Source organism: Limulus polyphemus, unplaced genomic scaffold (genome assembly GCF_000517525.1).
Source record: "Limulus polyphemus unplaced genomic scaffold, Limulus_polyphemus-2.1.2 Scaffold51, whole genome shotgun sequence".
NCBI classification, from domain to species: domain Eukaryota; kingdom Metazoa; phylum Arthropoda; class Merostomata; order Xiphosura; family Limulidae; genus Limulus; species Limulus polyphemus.
In genome coordinates this window covers 53,818-74,675 of record NW_013665661.1, presented here as the reverse complement: position 1 = coordinate 74,675, position 20,858 = coordinate 53,818, and the positions used below count along the sequence as shown (strand labels likewise).

Below are 20,858 nucleotides of genomic sequence, written 5' to 3'. Positions count from 1 at the left end.
AAAACTTTAATATAAGTTTAACATAACAGCAAATGTAAAACGTTTCGACAAGGTTTTGTCATCATCAGGTGATGACAGAACCTTGTCAAAACGTTGTACATTTGCTGTTATGTTAAACTTATATTAAAGTTTTTCTTCATTACCCATTCAAGCCATCTCCAGTCATTATTAGTCTCAATGTGGGTTCCTCGTCATCAAATTTAACTATAGGAGTGTAAAATTAAGCCTCAATCAGTGCCATAGTTTTAGAACTGATGTAAGTACTTTATCCATACAAGTTTAATTCAATTCACACCTAACCACAATCATTTATTAATTTCAACAATTTTATCTTATCAAATCTTATCACTTTATATGCTAGTTAATCTAACAAATTAATTATCTGCTTATCAGTCTACGAATAACAGTCTATCTTTCTGTTTATCCATTTATACATGTAACAACCTACCCTACCAACTATTTATATATTTAACTTATTGTATGACTTATATATCCATTTACCCATCTCACAACCTATTGTATCACCTATATGTCCATTTATCCATCTAACTACTCAACACTATCACCACGGGTATCCTTTACTGAACATGACATATGGTTTTAGTGTTTTATATTCAAAATTCTATTAAACTACTTTTAGTTTGTGTTATACCAATTAGAATAGCATAAAATCTTAGCTAATAATCCATCTTTTAATAGTATATAAGTTTAACTTCTTAATTCAACAAGGCAATATTCAAAAAAATCCTGAATTTCCCATAGTGTGACCCACATGACACATTTTCTCTTAGCATGTCATCTTCCCTATTTTATCCACCACCTCGAAAAAGTATGAAACTAAATGTAAATTACTCTCTATGAAATTGTTATTGCTCAGACAAACTATGATTTTTATAGTCTTCAATTTTTTTTGGTTACAGAGTTACCCAATAGAAAATCAGACCCCTCCTGCCACACCCCCTTTTTCAGAATTTGTTAATAGTTCTCTCTTAAGTTTAATTATATATTACCTATAACCAATAGAAAGTCAAGGTCTTCATCTATCAAATGACATATTGTATAGCACTATGTTCTGAATAGTTAAATGTAAATTTTACTTAGAGTACCAACATTGTTCCCATGAGAAAGTTAATGACTAGCTTGGATGAATTTGTAACGATTTTTGTTGCATAGTTAGAAAGCCAGAAATATTTTTAGAGGTAAGGGAATTTGTCTACTTTTAGCAAATTATTAGTCTATATTCTTTGGTACGTTATTTAACTAAATAAAATTATTATGCACATTACTATCATTAGCATTAAAAAAGAAGATTGGTTAGGTATTTGATTTCTTGTTTTTCATGTTTATTCTTTATGTCTAATTATAAAAGTAACTAAAATGTGAAAATAGGGATCCTTTTAGGTTAGTTATGATTAGATTAGGAAAGTGAATAATAATAATAATATTTCATGAGGCACACATGCGAGCAGCTCGTAAGTAGCTTGTGGGTAATGTAATTTGTTAGCATAACATGAGCTGCACATTCCCCAAGTGATTTACAACTTATAATGGTGCGGATAGTAGTTAGACACAGTTCCAAGGGTAATAAAACAATAAAATTTAATTATAAATAGATGTATACTGTTACAAACTTAGAGCTACTTAGGATAAATGAATGTAGTTTCATGTTATAATGTGAAGTCATTCTAGAACAAAAAAAGGGTAATTTAGATTTATTTTTTGGATGGTTACAAGGTCGGTCGATTTGACTGATTTCGTTTTGAGATAGAGTAGAGAAAATAACAGATAAACTATAAAGTTTTACTAAAAAAAGATGTTTGAAATGTATTTAGGAGGTTTTAAGGATTACACAAAGGTTATTTGAGATTTTTCAGATGAGGAAAAGTATTTATAATTTTAACATGAATATTACTTTTCACACAGACTATTCAAAATAAATACTCAAATACTTGACTGTAAAATATGATTTTTTGTATGTGAAAGACTTATAATATTAACTGAAAGACTGCCAAATTTTGTGAAGATATACACACTATATTAAAGTTAGAAGTATTAAATCTATAAAGATTTTAAACAACTCTAAAGAGGTCACATGGTCGGTCAAATTGGCCAAGCCCGTATTCAGAAAGTTAATGTTCTTCTCTTTCCATTCATCCATCTAACATTCTATATACATATATGTATCCATTCATCTATCTAATAACCTATTGTACTACCTATCTCAGTGGTTTCAAAATGGGCTGTTATCTCGTACTTTTACCCATCAATTATCAATCTGGATATGGCTACATATAAAGATCAAAAAACATTATTGAAATTCCTTTTCAATTTCCTTGTAAAAACCAAATTACTGGGTTATTTGTATGACTCACAATAACAAACATATTTGAGCACTTATTAATTCCTGCAAAGTGTGATATGTGTTATTCTGATGATTAATATATGAACAGCAAAGAGAAAAGTTATAATTTTATTAATCTTTCCAACTTTCAAAATGGTAAGAATTAGGTACTTATGATTACAAAACACACAGTTCATGTTTTAAGGGTTTTATTGTACATGGATCTAAGAAGTATTGTGAGCCCCAAGTAAACCTGACTGATTCAAGTGATCTAATGTGATCTCTTTCATTCAATAATACACTTGTGGAATAAAATTTGTGTGGAAGCATCACATTTTATGAGATTATATTTAACATATACTCATAGTATGATTATACATTTTGAAGGAAGATCATGAATAATTGAAGAATTTAATAAGAGTCATGTGTAGTTCTATAATAAAAAGTATTTTTTTAAATAATATGTTTTGTGTTTTCTTATGAGTTATTACTATTGTAAAACCTACTGTCAATTCATCCAATTCACAATACCACATATATGTCCACTCATCCATTTAACAACATACTGTACCATATATGTATCCACTCATCCACCTCACAACTTACTGTACCACCTACCCGTCCATTCGTTCATCTATCACCATAGTATATTATCTATGTATCCATTCACCCATCTAACAACACAATGTACCACTTATGTATCCATTCACCTACTTGACAACCTGTTGTATCACATATCTGTCTATTCATCCATCTATTAACCTATTAAGTTTGTCTGCTTGATTATTCATCTAATCCTATCATCTAAACATTCATTCATCATGCACCAACTTACCATTCCACTTACATATTCATTAATCTACTCCATACCTTAGATTCCTTCCTGTTTATCAAATCTTTAGTTACTGTAAACATTAGTTTTTCTATTTATGCATATATATCAACCTTTCATTACTACATATATCTATACCTATCAAATTTGCCTTCATAATAAATGTATAATAACTGTCTATGGATATAAGGATTTTTTTTATTAATAGTCAAATCAAGATTTATCTGTCAGTTTTGGAAGCTACTCCTTGGATCACATGTTAGTTGTGGCCTAAAATTAGTGTTTTTTATTTCTATTAGCACCCAATAAATGAAGTTATCCATACAAATGAAAGCTTTTTTGTTGTTACTGTTTCATTTAGAACACACCAAGAAATGCACTGATGTGGTTTCTAATAACCATATTCAATTCTATTTAAATGTCTCACCTCATATAAAGCCCATCCATCTAATGACTTAAGATCAATCTTAAATGCTAATTTCTGCATGGCATCAGTAGCAGTATCTGAAGGGTGTAGATCTATTGCCTTAGTTTTTCCATCCATAAAGTAAAATCGACACACCAGGTTACTCATATTTCTTACAGCCTGTTGTGAATGTTACCAAAATGATTTCTATTAATTACTACAAAAGTTTATCTTTTTCTTTTCTACTAACAAAAATTATACATTAAAAGTAACAATCTGGTTATCAGCTGAGAAATATTTTTAACAAGCTAATGAATTAGAAGAAAAATAATATTTTGTAAGCATTTTTCATATAATTAATTCAAATATATTTTCATATAAGTTGATTGTTCTTAGATTAATGAAGTCACACATTAATAAAGATTCACAATCTAAATATTTTATGGAATTTAATACAGTCCGATTTTCACAGGTATTCTCAATGGTGATAACAATTATTAATTTCTTTTTCAATTTTACTCAAAGTGTAATCATTTTAATGTTTTTGAACTTAATGTATTTTTCAACACAAACAGAAATAAATTCAATTCAGCACTTGCTTATGAAACTTATTTTATTGTTTGCAACAAACTTTAGTAACTTGAACAGATATGTATGTCACTGATTTTGTTTTGATGAATTTGTCCAGGCATTCTTTATGTAATAGGTCTCAATTTCAAAATTCTGGATACAACTCTATTTTAACTTTTAAAAAGTGTTATGAAAATAATAGTAGAATATAAACAATTTCAGTGTTTACACTAACACTTGAATTTGGTTAATCCCAGGAACTAAACCACTTGGAAAACAATTGGATCTCATTATATTTATTTTTTTTACAAAAACATAAATGCATCAGAACTTTTGTTTTCTCCTTTATTACGTACTAACTTAACAATAAATAAACATCTTCTATATTTCACTGGTTTGTTAATAGTCTTCTCTATGCTTTTCCTGCCACAGGGTCTTCCTTCTCAGGTAGTACATGATTTTGAAAATAGTGTTGTATCCAAGTCAAACAGTCATGTGGTGAATTCCATAAAACAGGACAATATATTTCTGCCCACAATACCACAGGAAACATTACAGATATTGTGGTGTCGAATCAAATCAAATTTCAGAGAGAAGATCTCAGTTTTACTGAAAACTATATGATGATGAATAGGATTAAAAGAACAACATTATGGTAATTTTATTCTAAATCCTCAGTACATACTATGAAGCAATTTTCTCTGTCCTTGATGTTAAAATTTGTGCATTTACTTGTAAAAAAGGGCATTAACATGAACACCGATTTCTCTTCAGAAGAATTTGAAAGGGAAATTGTTATATCTTTACAAAGTATTCCAGTGATTTATCTATCATATAGAATCAAATAAATTAGCTTTTGAACCAGTATTTAGTTATATACATTTCTAATATGTATAGCAATGCAATATATATATTAGCAACTTTCTTAGGTACTTACAGAAATTTCCAAGGATGACGGTGGCATCTTTCGTACAGTGACTTTTGTACTATGTAAGTTCTCTATACACCACTGAGCATATCTAGCAATGCTAGGGTCCCCTCGATAGTTATTTCTTAGGAAGCAATAGAAATACTGCGAAACAAAAGTCAATTATAAAAGTTCAGTAAAGAAATTTACTACAGAAAGTTTTATTCATACCAGAAAAACAAAAGTAGTACAGCAAATTTTTGGTTTATTGTTAACTAAGGATGTAATAATTGTGTCAGCCACAATAACTATTAAAATATAACAAAATTACATTATTCAAGTGTCAATTAGCATGTCTTAAAGGGTTAACAACCTGACAGGCCAAACTAGAAAAATTCATAGTATCTTTAAAGAAATCAGTAAAGCATACACAACAATCAGTTTTCATTCTTATTACATTTACACACAATAACCTTGATTGGCTAAAAGTAACATAATTCTTACTTTAGCAAATGTCTTGCTGGGATAGAAGGCAACTACACAAAGACACATGAGAATCCAAGCTCGAAAGGTGGCTTCCCTGCTAGGATTATTAGTTGACTGACGGACTAGTTGGGCTAGAATTTCATCCCTTAGTTCTTCCCGATCAATTCCATAGCCTATAATACTTTGTATAACTTGTATCTCACCTTCTGGCTTTAGATCTCCTCGTAAGTATTTATTCAAATCCTGACAAAAAATATTAATTATTATAGATTCATTTAGAAATAAGTCAGGTAAAAGTTAACATTAGAAGTAGTTTAATTGCTAGTTTTAACTAATGCAAGTTTGCTTTTGTACCACTTTTGAAGATTGCCTAATTTAATATGAATAAAGGAGTAAGAAAAGCTAAAACCAAAATAACCTATTTTCATACAAAACAAATAAAACCAATAAATACTTGTATAAAGAAGTTAATAGAAAAAAATCAGTTCTGAGTAAATATTTTTTGAATTCTCTACAAACCACATTTCTTCTATTCTTCTTTGGTCACCTAGATATTTTTCAGTATTTTTCCACTAATATTTTGAATATACTTTCTGTAAATAATTGTTGCTTCTCTAAAATGTTTTCTTCATTTTACATTACTTTCAGAGACAGACCTGGTGACATATGATATGTAAAATGCATCACCCTGTACCAATGCTTAAAGCTGAGAAAATTGTGGCTGTAGTGAGTAAATTCTCTGAGATACTTGTATATATATACACGTGCATGAAAGTAATTTCATTAAAACTATCATGAAAATTAGTTACAGAAGTACATATGTACACACATAGTAAGTAACAACAGATAATCAAAATTTCATACACTAAGAGTGATGGTAATTTTTCTATAACTGAACATAAAAAACTGATATTATACAAATAATAAACTATATGCAAACCACAAAAATGACTAGTAACAGACAATAATTTTAAATAGATTTAAATTAATATTTTTTATATCATACGATTCAAAGTTTTGTCAATGATATCACTTGAAATAACCTTATTTGTTAATTTTAAAGTTAACATTTTCCTTACCTGAAAAAGTATTTCAGATAGTTATTCACCTCCTCATACAGAATAGCTTTCTTTCTTATGATTCTGCCAGAGATTTGAAAGCTACCAGCCTTGTGAAAACTCCCACCTAATCTTACATGAAACCACAAGAATTTGTGCCACTGCATTATGACATCATTATGCAGCAGAACCCTCCTCTAATAGGAGTGCAACACACCTCCATGAACAATTATTCCCGCTACAATTCACAATAGTGAATCTTCATTCTTTGATGAGGCAATGAAGAAATGTGCAATGGAAAATATTAACTTCTGAAATAAATACTCACCTTCTCACACAGAATAGCTAGAATGGCACGTTGAGATGGTGGAGGAACTGGTGCATAGATTACCTAGATGAGCTACCTTCAGGAACCATCCATAGAATGTCCATGGGGTGTGATACCAGATAGTATGTGATCCATAGGGGTACACCCATGGGATACCACATCTTGTTTCATCCAGGGTATACTCTTCACCCATGTAGGAAGAGGCAAAATAGCCATAACTGTGTTACAAGGATATGTGGAATATGCACGTGGCTGTCCACATATTTGCATGAGTTGTCAATATGTGTAGTGAGATTGCAGCTTGTTAAGACTGTACCTTATGTGCTCACCTCCTCTACCATCAAATTGATGGGTCGAAACCAGCTGTGGGAGAAGGACACTTGTGATAAGTATTCGTGCTCACCTCTTCTACCATCAAACTTGATGGGTTGAAACCAGCTGTGGGAGAAGGACACTTGTGATAAGTATTTGTGCTCACTTCCTCTACTCTCTCTCTCTATGGGTCCAATGACAGCTATGGGAGGAGTGTATGGAATAGAATAATGTCTGTATGGATACTTATATAAATCTCCACTCAACCATTAATCACTGCAGGCCCCTTGCATGTTGTGGGAGTAGGGTATGTGAGTGATACATCACTGGTGTACAGGGTATAATCAGCTCCACTTTACTGTCAGTCTCTATGGGCTCCATGCCAGCTGCAGGAGAAGGGTACCATATTATATACACCTCCATTCAACTGTCAGTCTCTACAGCACACACCAGCTGCAGGAGTGGGGTTGTTTTTTTTTTTCTTTATGATATGGTGTGGGATGGACCTGTATTAAAGTATTTACCTTGATTCTACTGAAGAGACTTCAACAGCAGGTGGAGGATTTGCAAAATCAAGATATATAAAGGAACAGTATATTGAGTTGTATCATTGGTCCATTTGAAGATTGTAATGTATCATAGTTATGTATATATGTGTGGGGTGACCCATACTACACTCCAGTGTCAGCCCAGCCACACTTTGCACCATACAGGGACTCCTTGTTTTAGCTTCAACAGTTAGATCCCAATCGATGAGAATTCTCCAAGATTCTCCACCCCAGTAGCTGAGAACTGGTAAGGGTAAGGATCTCCTGTTCTACAGTTGATGAGGGGGAGAGAATTCACGTAGAAGAGACACAGAGAATCTGCCCAGATCCCCTTCAATACTTCAGTCTAGAAATGTCTTGTACTGGAGACGGTGCAATGGGTGACTGCGTAAGCCTATTTTTAAAAGCTGTCAAGCACTAGCCATATAAGTGGGCAGAAACAATGCTCTTATACTGGTTTATTTTAGGATAGTTCATGGAATGGGTATGATCTGGATCACACAAAAAATGTAATACACATACATACATACATATATATATATATATATAGAAGAGAGAGAGAGAGAGAGATACCATGAGAAAACCTCAAGTTGTCTTCCAGAACACCCAATCTCATATTGGGCACCAGTAGAGCCAGGTCAGATGGTATGAATGCTTTGCATTATCCTGATTCGATGCAGATTTTGGGTAAATGATGGTGAAAATGAACAGCTAGAATGTGTAAGGTGTCGAGTATGACTAAATGAGACACGAAAGAACTGATGATTATCCACCCCAAAAGAAGCTTATACCATATATATAGGATTTGGAAGATCTATCCTGTAAAGGTGGTAAGAGAGAGATCTCTAGTAGAAGAGTGGTCCCAAGGAATGAAAAGACAGTGAAGGGAACCCTGAAAGGAGGAAGTGCATGATAAATAACAACAAAATAATTTGGACAGGACACAGATGTCTGTGTCCACAAATGATCACTGAGATTGGATATTGAAGGAAAAGATAAGGGAAAAAAGGTGTGTCTGTCTTCTTTAGCTGCAGAAGTCTTGGAAAGGAAATACTGGTGGGAGTAAAGGAAAAGAAAGGTGTGGTGGAAAAGAGTTTGAGAGGAATCTATGGTACAGGCATTAGTAGGAAAGTGACCACAGGCAAGAAGGAGAAGGAAATATATCTTTAAAGATAGATGATATATAAAACAAGTTGTAAGAGGTTCTATTGGGTCCTGGGTAAGAGCTTGGAGAACTGCATTCAGGTTACAGTCAGGTACAGGAATAGAATGGGGGAAGTCCTGTGGTTAAGGAATGAACAGATAAGGGTAGAAAAGACAGGTGAAGAAAATATTCAGCAATATTTGGAAAGGTGAAAGGTGGTAGATAACATTATCCGATAACCCATGGTGGTAGAAACAGACAAGCTATGTAAAAGAGAAGGAAAGATATTTGAAAGTAAGTCAGTCAGGGGGGAGATGATGAAGGACAGATCCATGGTGATAAGAAAGCCATTTACATTGGTACACAGAAAGTGGAAGGGCAACAAGAGTGGGAAGATAAAGACTGGCTGAATCTCACACATGAAGATGAAGGGATATCACTCCTCGATGAAAGAGTGATGTCTGATGTTGAATTAGAAGGGATGGAATGATGGGAAGGTGGGCTTGGACAAAAGAAGATGGAGTAACAGAAGACTTGTGGGTGGAAGGATCATTCCGTGAGCAGGATGAGCTCTTGTCAAAAAAGACAGTCTGCAACGATGTTCAGTGCACCATGAACATGACGAGCTATTAGACTCATCTGACTTGGATGGGCTTAATGAAGGAGGTCCAATGTCTGAAAGCAGAGGATCCTGGAGTGGGTGCACCCTTGGCAGTTGATATGCGACCCAACCATGAAATTGTCCGATTGTATCATTACTAAGAGATCCATAGGCAGGGGAAAGAAATGAAAGCATGCCCAATGGACAGCAAGAAGTTTGAGGGCAGTGATTTGTAGTGAATGCTCCTCCAGGAACCAAGAGCCCAAAATCATGTTAATATTCAGAGATGCTCCCCATCCTGTGAGAAATGGTGAAGGTCGAGTTTGGGAGGAGGTACAGGAATGCCAGAAGTGGTGTTGGAGTGGTCTAGCCACCAAGCAACATCCTCCAGAAAAAGAGGAGGGAAGTGGAGGTGAGAATAATGGATCCATTGGGCAAGCAATGCTCACTGTGTGGAATGCACGTGTGCATGACCAAGTGCAATGAGAGGCTCCATAGAAGCCATAGTCCCCAAAAGAGATAGAACCTCTTCTGCAGAATATGAATGTGAGGTGCAAATCTTGGTGATGAAATGCTTGAGGTCTTTTAGGTGAATGGGAGAAGTGCAGGCAATATAACAAAGAAGAGTATCAATCGGACATAGAAGTCTAACTGTATAGGAGTGAGGGTAGAGATGAGAAATAGGTAAAAAGGAAATGTTACCCTCCCTAGCCGCTAAGGTCTTTGGGAGGAAATAATGATCCAGATAAAGGAGAAGATAGGTAAGATGGTAAAGAGTACATGAAACATCAATGGCAAACAAATCAGACCAAACATCCACAGGCTAAGAGGAGAAGGAAATACGTTTTAAGGGAAAGGTGAAACATGAAACATGAGGAAAGTGATTCAAAGTGGTAAACTGAAGGAATGGAGGACCACATTAATATCCCAGTTTGGAAGAGCAGGCCATCTGGAGGGACAACGAATCCGTTAAGGAATGCATTAACATGGTAAGGACAGGGGAAGCAAAAACTCAATAATATTGGGAAAAATGAAAGGTATGGGATAAGAAAATTTTATAACCCAAGAACGAGGAAACCAAAGATCCCCGGTAGAAAAGCCATGTGAGAAACTCCACCAAACAAGCCACAGTAGATCAGTCAGCAAGAAATCCCCAAGTCACAGACCAACTGCGGAACATTTTCCATTTGTGCTGATACACCTCCATTGAAGAAGAATGTACGGAATGAGCTACAAGGAAAGCTATTTGACGAAATAAACCTGATCTCCTCACCAAGGACTGGATAAAGCCAGGCGTGAAGACAAAGGACGTGAATGGCTGGATGTAGAACCAGTGACCAAGGTTGAAGAATAAGGGAGGGAGACAAAGGAAGAGGTACTGGATGGAAAAGATGCAGTTGTTGTAATCGTGGAAACCACAGACAAGCTGGCCAATAAAGAGGGATTAGAAGGACTGGACATGGAGTGGTATGGATGAAAGAGAGATCACCCAATAAAGTAATCTGATAGGAGGATAAACATAAAGAAATTTGTGGGACCAATCCTGGTTGAAAGCATCAACAGCCAGAGCCAAGGGATGAGGTATCAGGGATCAAAAGAGGGGTAACTTGTGACTGAGGTATGTGGCAAATGCATCTACATGGGGAAAAACCCACCAATTGCAAAGCCACTGGAAAACAAGGGAATCTAAACACCACTCCACCGGATGTATTTGGTCGGGGCACTAGAAGATTGAAAGCACTCAGAATGTGATATGCTATGAGATGAATGTGGTATGTGTGTGGGCCCAATATAATAAATCCAACATTTGAAAACAGAGAGATCTCGACTGGGTGCCCTCTTGGTGATTGATATGTGCTACCACCATAGACTTGTCAGAAGGAATCATCACTAGACAATGTCTGGTGAGAGGAAGCAAGTGATTCAAAGCCCGACAGACCACAAGAAGCTTGAGGACATTGATATGCAAAGATCTTTCGTCTATAGACCAAAGACCCAAAGCCTCTAGGTGACTGACCCATGCACCCCAGCCCTGAAGGGATGCATCCATGAAAAGATGTACATCCAGACAAGGAGGAGGAAGTGGGACACCTGCCAATGTATGGGACTTGTCCAACCACCAATGCAGATCATCCATAAGGGTAGGAGGAAGGGTAACAGGAGCTGACAAGGGATCCTGAGCAAAGTTCCATTGATTGTGCAAAGCTCACTGAAGGAACCGCATATGCACACGACTGAGGGGGAACAGTGATGTATGTCATTGAAGACCATATTCCCAAAAGTGATAGAACCTCACAAGCAGAAAGTGAAGGAGCTGAAAGGGCATGGCGAACTAACAGCAGTTCCATGTAACGAAGTCGTAAATGAGAAGGTTGGGCTCAACTGAGATGAGTGTCGAAAAAACACCCAAGTGGATGAGATATTGGGTAAGTAAGAGGAAGGACTTCTCTAGTTTGATTAACCAGCCCGCCCAAGCAGCCACTAGAAGGAGTTGACAAATATGGCTAGCCAGTTGTCCATATAATGGTGGAATTCCAATCCCAGAGCATGAAAATGGCGGACAAAAGCTCTGACCACCCAACAGAAAACATAAGGTACAGAAACAAGCCCAAAGGGTAGGGCGTGAAATTGATAAACCACCCCGTGTTGGATGAACCAAAGATACGGATGAGACTGTGATGATAAAGTGATGTGGAGATAAGTATTGGTGACATCCATCTTGGTCATCAATAAAAGCCTGGAGAAAATGCCCACTGTAGGGGAGAAATGACTTTTATGGCAAAACAGGATAGTTGAACGAAGTTGATGTGGGACAAATCAATGATTTGATTCCAATAGGGGGAACAGAAGGCTTGTGGCATGTATAAAGAAAAAATTTGCATATAGAGGGCAGCACTAGGCGATAATAGCTAATCTTTTGAGTAGAGGAACGTACCATATCAGAAACTTATACATATATAAAACTTTAGTGTTTATGATCAGATCTAACTTGTATTGACTGCCATCCTTCCCAAAATAATTATATTAACATTTATACTTCAGTTATTACCACATATCGGCACATAATGTATACATTTTTGTTTAAATTAACACTGAGAAAAAAAAAATCATAAAATAATAATAATGATCTGACTTGTTGCTTTGGTTATAATTTAGAGCCATAAATTATGGTCTTTATTAGTTCAAAGAAATGTGTTGGTTGAGAAAGTATTAAAACTATGGATTATCTTTATAGCTATCATTTCGAGCAAGAGCCAGATGTTCATTTAGCACATCACTTATGAGAGAGAAAAACATCTTACCTTAAATATGGAACAAGCAATAGCAATGTTTTCTGGGTCATGTATTTGAACATGAGAGGTTGGGATGCTAGTACTGCGTGTATATGTCACCATTTCATACTTTGGTATTATATCCCCAGTTGACTTTCGTCGCCAACTAAGAGTCCTCATCATAGTTCCACCAACATCTCGCTCATGGAAGTTAAAAAACTTTTCTGCAAACTCAATCATATCAAAATGATACATGCCAGTCTGATCATCTTCTGCTTCTATTTCATTTAGCCTTTTCTCAACACGTTGTTTTCTCCTGATATCAATTATTACAAAATTGAATTAGGTAGATACATATATATATATATATTAACACAATGCAAAAATAATAAAAATTTCAACAGAATTTTATAATTTATACACTTGCTTACTGTCCCTAATAACATTCATTATACAGGTACAACATCGCAATTTTTACTATCATTTAATTTTAAAATTAACAAAATCTACAATGAGGCTGTTTTTAGGACTTGTTATTAATAAGATGCCTGTAGACTTACAAGTTTTTTATTTATCGATTTCTATTTAATCATCCTATATAAATATATATATATATTAAAATAGGCAAACTGTTTTACATTTCTGACAGAGTGAAATGACTTAAAAGTTTGTAAATAATAACCAACTTCACAGTTTTTCACAGGTAACCTTACACACCACAACTTCCATATTAAAACCACATAATAGAAAAAAACATGATATAATAGGTTATAATAGCCCATGAAATCATGTCTAGAATTTGTTTATTCTAGAAACGTAGATTTTAATAATTTATTATACATGCTTTGATATAATATAAATTTCATAATTTCATAAACTTCATAAAATTTTAAAGGGACAAAAAGTTTGAAAAGTAATACTGTGTAAATCGCAGACAACTCCTACACTGCAAAATTTGAATTTATGACCCCTTGTCCTATTGTTTTCACTGCTAAACACAAAAAATTGATGGATCTATATTATCAATAATCTTAAACACTTCAATAAAATCCCCTCTGACTCTTCTCCTCTCTAGAGAAAACAAGTTCAGAGATTTTAGACTCTCTGCACAGGACAACCTCACCATCTCAGATATCATCCTAGTGGCTCTTTTCTGAATCTTCTTCAACAATTCAATGTCATTCTTGAGGAAGGAGCCGCAAACTGTACACAGTACTCTAAGTGAGGCCTTACAAGTGATCTATAGAGTGAAACAATAATATCCCTTGTCTTGTATTCAATATTTCTATAGATGCTACCCAAAATCTTATTAGTATGAAAGTACGTTATCCTGCTGGAGATATGCAGTAGCCACACAGTTTTGTCACATGATCTATACAACATATAATTGCTAAAAAACTTGGGATTTTCCCTGGTATGCATTATATATGTTGACAAGGCAAATATCCTGTGCACGGATACAGGAACAGGAAGCTAGTATATGCTGTAGATTCTATGGCACAATTCACACATATAAACGGATATCATATTGTAAGTCTTACATCACAATGCAGCAAAAGTGTTAAAAATGTTGTTTGCATAAACATACACTACCAAAGTAAAACAAACTCTATTAACATTGGGTGTAAACAAACTCCACGGACATTACTGCCCAAACATAAAGCCACTATGCAAAACAAACCCCAATAATATTACTATCCACACATAGATACACTGATTAAAACAAGCTCTGTTAATACTGCCACCCAAACAAAAAGATATTGAGTAAAACAAATTTCATTAATACTTCTGTCAACACATGCAGACACAACTAAGGTAACACAAACTCATTTCACTAACACTGACATAAACAAACCCTATTAAAATTGATGCTCATAAATGACTTAAACTCAGATTGATACACTACTCAGTATTACTAAAAGGTAAATAAACTTGTACCTGATCTCTCTCTCCTGACCTTCTGCTTCTGTGACATGAATGGAATGTTTATTCCCACTAGGTTTCTGTTGACTTTTCATGCCATATACCCATGATTCCTGAAATAATAAAAATGCTGAAATATTTGCCTTAGAAACCTACCTCAATTACTTATGAATGTATGAACTACAAAACATTACACCAAAATAAAGTGCATAAAGTATATGGCTATCTGTGAATTCAGACTACTGTGAGCTTGCTGATGCAGTTATCATGGCTTAACAATCAAGACATTTTTTTACATATGTTAGAATTTAACAAAAAATTTCACTATTTTCTCTACTATCTTCTCAATATAAAACATTTATTTAATAATAGCTTTATTTTACTGGAAGAGACTGACATCTAGCTGTTTTGGGACATTTAACAGGAGGAACCAAGGAACTTTAAAAAATAAATAATAAGAGATAACTATTTTGGCAACTTGTAAAATCAATAAAATGGTAAGGATACTTGTAGACTCATTCCATGCAAACAATAAGAACTAAGTAAAAGTCACAATATAGTAATAAGTATCAAGTTAGGAAAAAAAGGAGAGACTTTATTTTAAATTAAATTTAATGAGTAATTGTTATTGTTGTATGAGTTAGAACTCGGAGCTTTCTAGTACTGCTAGATAATAGATATCAATTTAGAGAAGCAAAACAAGTTGCTTTCTAAGAAACAATTCTCTCAGTAAGGGACTGGCATGGCCAGGTGGTTAGGGTGCTTGACTCGCAATCTGCAGGTTCGAATCCCTGTCCCACCAAACACACTCGCCCTTTCAGCTGTGGGGGCATTATAATGCGATGGTCAATCCCACTATTCATTGGTAAAAGAGTCGCCCAAGAGTTGGCAGTGGATGGTGATGACTAACTGCCTTCCCTCTAGTCCTCCACTGCTAAATTAGGGATGGCTAGCGCAGATAGCCCACGTCTAGCTTTGCACGAAATTCATAACAAATCAAACCAAACTTCTCAGTAAGTTTTAAAGAGAGAAAAGTAACTATCCTACTTTTCAAAGCAACTTTGTAGCTAATATTCCTGAACAAATTCTGAGACCCAGTTGTCAAATTAAAAAGTCCAGTCAAACTTCATTCAAAATAGAAACTAACATAATTAAAGAAAATGCAGGTTATTTTTTTTACTGTTGTTAACCAATCAGTAATTCAATTCCTCAAGCATTATTATACAAGCAAATGGTATTTAATCTAGTCTATAAACATACACAAATGTAATTTTTTTAACTACTTCTCTCATTAATTCTTTAGTGTATGTACCTCACAGTCATGGTAAGATAGACAGCACATACTCTGCATAACTGCAAATTATCACTTTTTTGTTTTTGCTAGTAACAGCACTTCATTAAATCTTACAGATCAATGCATAATTACATTAATTTGAATACTGTAATTGGAAGCATAAATTAATAAATTAATATTGAAAACTATTGGAATACATTCTATGAAATATTAATTATTTGTCTTCTAGGTGTGGATTGGTTAGTCTGTCTTCAAAATGATGCAATTTTAGACAATATTTTTCTATAACAACAACTTAAATTGTATATTCTATCCAAACATAGCTACTGTAGATGTTCGGTTTTGATATCTAGTTCTTTAACTCACCTCTAATAACTTAAAATACTTTAGATTATTAGTAGTGAGTAAAGGACTATACATCAGAATCAAACAAACTGTTGCATTTCACCACTATGTGATGCCTATTTTGTTTACTTTTTTCACTCTCCTATGCAGCACTAATCAGTTGTGAATTCAATGAAACTAATTTGCTGTAGTGGAAGTAGCAAGTCAAAGAAAAGGTTAGGCCCCTAAATCATCTTTTCTTCACTAAAATTCATGTTTTGGTAAGGAGAAGAAATTCAGTAATAAATACTTTTGATATTATTAAGAATGATGTAATTTGTTGGATAAGATTAGTTATATATTCATAAAAATTGACAGTCTTGCTTATTCAAAATGTTGTAATAATCACTGATTTTTTTAAACCTCATTTAATAAAGAATAACTTACTACAGCTGGCCTTGCTATAGACCAGTCTTCTTGATTTTCAGTAGGCAGTTCTGATGAAAGAGAAGGAGAAAGCTCTCTTTTTATGTCACTGGTTGATTCTGGAGAGACCAGATGTTTGGACACTTCCATATTACTACCAGTTTTGTCACAAGGAGAAATTGGTGATAATAAAGAGGACTGGGGAAACGTTTTTGTCAAGGTAGTGATGTTAACATAAAGTGCTGGTTCTGACGACTGACAAGTAGGTATGTCTAAGACAGGTGGAGGTGGTGGACTTGAACGAGGGGACTTCTCAGGGGATAGAACAAGTTTTGTTTGTTCCAAATTAGTTGAATGCTGAAAAAGACATTTACAAATATAAGAAAAAGTTATTGATTAATATAGTTTAAACACACAGAATCTTGTTTTTCCATGTCATTATGTAAGCCACTGATCTGTCCTAGATTAAAACTCAAACATAAGAATGGGTTTGTAGAGGATTGTACTTGCTTAATGACAGCCAATGAAACCCTCAAAAGAAAAATAATTAATCAATTTGGCTTGAATGTTACAGGATGAAAATATATTCCAAAAAACATTAAAACAATACACTGTAATCTATGTTTTAAAATTGTAATTAACATCTAATTAACTAAGCCTGTCCAATTATTATTTGGGTATTAATAATTACCATATTTTTTAAAAGTTTTGCTATTTTATTTGTAACTGAAGAATACTAAGCAGGTTGGATATGTTATATAAGCAACAACAAGCTCATACTCCTAAGCTCTAAATTTTGAATACAGTATTTCATTCCTTTCTTAATGCTTATGCTTCTATAAAGTAACTGATATTGGAAACTGGCTACTTATATTTTGGCAAATTAATTTTTCAATTTTTTTCTTTAAATACTTATTCATTGAAATAATCAAATTCTTCTCTGAAGAACTCCCCCTTCACTAAGTATAGTGGCTCAAACTTAATGATTGAAGGTGCTTGGCCAATCGAGTTCTTTATTGATTTAGTAAGTTAAGCCCAGGCAATAGGCAAAATATTAACCTGTGTCAGAATTTAAAAATCTGATCTTCACCAATTGTCAAAATAAAAAGGCTTTTACTTATACTTCTTAATAGTATAAATATATACTTTGTCGTTTTTGGGCTTAGGATTCTTCTACAGTTGGTGTTTGCGACTTGTTAGCAATAAATTCAATGATGAATAAACAGCACGCACTTCACTTGTTTTCAAATGATATATATATTTGGAACAAGTTAAACATATGTACAACAGTCTTCACATTATAGCGATTATAGGCATATCATAAACACTACATATATAGTTCTCTTCTTCTTGTCAATAGTCCACTTAGGCCTATTAAATTAATTTAGAATTTCAGTTGACAGTTTATCAAATAATATATATATATATACGGAACAAGTTTAACATATGTACAACAAAGTATTCACACTATAATGATTACAGGCATATAATAAACACTATATATATAGTTATCTTCTTCTTCTTGTCAAAAGTCTACTTAGGCTATTCAATTACTTCATAATTTCAGTTCACAAGCCAAACTATCTTTTCTATTACTATCGCACGTGTATTCTCTGTGTGATTCACTTACAGTTGTGGCATGAATTACCGTAATCATTTGGTCTTCTTTCTTCTGAAGATGCTCTGTTCCTTTTGTCAGAGTGCACTCAGGCTGATTCAATTACTTTAGAATTTCACTTTGACGGAATAAATTATTTTTCTTATCTTCTTTTCTACTGTTAGTCTTACTCTAACTTATTAAATGTTAGGCCTATGTCAATCGTTAGGCCTATCACTTCTATGGTAGTTATCTTTTCCTTTCATAATTTTACTTTCTTCTGCTATTATCTGTTTGCTGCTTCTTGCTCATCTCACGCTATTTATATCTTTATCACCTAATTGTCTGTCCACCTTCTATATTCTCGACGTCAATGTATTGTACGTGACATTCAATAGTCTCAACATCAATGAATTATTAACAAAACCTCCTACAATTATCTAATAAACAATAATAAAATATTCTCTCACAAAAACAAATTAATCAATAATATCTAAAATATACAGTATTTTATATCATGACAACCTATTAAGCCTAATGCACATTGAAATTTGTTTCTGTATAGTATTATTATATTATTTAAATGGACCAGCTCCAAATAAGTGAACTGCATAAAATATATGAAACTGATTGCAAAATATCCAATATATACATCCTAATGAGATACAGCTTAGAACAAGCAAAGACCATTTTTGGTAAGAACTAATTTTGATGGTCTTTAGCTGGTGAAATAAACACTGGTCCTTAATCTTAAAAAAACAAAACATATGTGATTTGTTGGTATTTTCTAAGCCAAAATTAACTAATTTTAAAACTGGCTGCATATGTCAAATGTTTTAAAATATATTTGTTACATTTTGGCATAAACTAAAAGAAGTACATATATCTTACCAAGTATTTTGTAAATTTCTTCTAGAAGATTTAAAAACATATTTTCATAAGCATTTTTGACTAATTTTGATAAGAGAAATTTATGGGAATAAATATTTTTGCATATTTTAATTTGAATTGACTTATAGAAAATTAAGATTTGGAAATAATATACTGTTTCTTTCTAAAAAATTAAAACTGAATTAATGGGGTATAGGAAAACATCATGAGATGCTTCAATTTGATAAACTCTTCTGGGGTCACTGACCATTAGTGGTAAGTGGTACCATTAGTGGTACTGGAGAAGGGTGAAAACTGAAAATACTCTTTAATTATTGAATGATTTCAGCAGGATTGTGCTTGTGGCAATAAGTTGTTTACTATAGTACACTAAGATATCTGTACAATCATGTCACCTCATTCAGATCTTTGAGTAAAGCATCTGTTTGTTCTTCTGTTTCAATTATGACATCCTCCATATTGGCATGGCTTTCCTGAACATCACTAAGAAATGAAAACATCTCATCAAGGTCCAAACATTCTGAAGTTTCTTGAGCACGTCGAACATTTTTTTCCACCAAACTAGTAATAGTTGCAAGTTCTTGTGTAGCCCTGTGTGAAATTAAAATTTGTTTATTGACAATTTTTGAAATATTACCTTGTATTTTTCTTTACTGAATTGAAAGTTTAACTTTAACATAATTTTATCAAATAAAACCTAGAAATGATTTAACATATTTAAACTTGTTCCAAAAAATATAATGACTAAAATTTATATACCAAAATGTTATATTACTTATTTTTCCTAATAAATATAATACATAATTGTGTAATTTGTAAAAAACTCCAATATAAAACTAGTTTTATATAAATTATTTGTTGATGGATTAGTTAGTTTGTTTGTTATTAATCTGTACTGTGCAGCAAACCCCTAATCTTAGCATTATAAGCTATCAAGGGGCTCACTGGTTAGGCTTTAAAACTAATTTCACTTTACAAAAAATAACATAAAATAAAAATACTTAAATCAAAAGTGAAATGTTCATACTGTGATTACTGTTCTGTTTGAATAAAATACTGTTAAAAACAAGCAACAATATCTTATGATTTTACCAAAGGAATTGTCTTTTCCATCAACAATTTGATCAATACATCAAAAATGTGTTGTTAAAATCACATGCACTAGAAGACAAGTTAACATGAAAAAATGAAAACTTCAATATTAGCCAGTATCATTCTAACAACTAGGCCAAATGGGATACTAAATTTAAATATATTCATATAAGTGTCTTTTTAGACAAACATTTACCTGTTCAAATTTTATGCATAAATATTTTTGGACATCTTTTATTATGAAAAGGTTTTGTTTGCTATCTATGCTAGCCATCCCTAATTTAGCAGTGAAAGACTAGAGGGAAGGGAGCTAGTCATCACCACCCATTGCCAACTCTTGGGCTACTCTTTTACCAACGAATAGTGGGATTGACCATTATAACGCACCCACGGCTGAAAGGGCGAGCATGTTTAGTGGGACGGGGATTCAAACCCTCAGATTGTGAGTCAAGCACCCCAACCACCTGAAAATATGTTTAAGCTCTAACACTTTGAGTTATTAGATT

The 20,858-nt window shown here is 33.5% G+C and overlaps 1 protein-coding gene across 1 annotated transcript in view; it reads right to left on the bottom strand.

Moving 5' to 3' along the window:
* LOC106463155 (unconventional myosin-X-like) overlaps window positions 1-20,858 on the bottom strand; it is a gene marked incomplete at its 5' end in the record, with an annotated part of 93,088 nt that overhangs the window by 45,811 nt on the left and 26,419 nt on the right. The window contains 7 exons of the mRNA XM_022391088.1: window positions 3,601-3,759; window positions 5,087-5,221; window positions 5,561-5,785; window positions 12,836-13,121; window positions 14,744-14,841; window positions 16,794-17,129; window positions 19,656-19,851. Coding sequence (XP_022246796.1) covers window positions 3,601-3,759; window positions 5,087-5,221; window positions 5,561-5,785; window positions 12,836-13,121; window positions 14,744-14,841; window positions 16,794-17,129; window positions 19,656-19,851 — 1,435 coding nt within the window. The remainder of the gene's footprint in view (window positions 1-3,600; window positions 3,760-5,086; window positions 5,222-5,560; window positions 5,786-12,835; window positions 13,122-14,743; window positions 14,842-16,793; window positions 17,130-19,655; window positions 19,852-20,858) is intronic.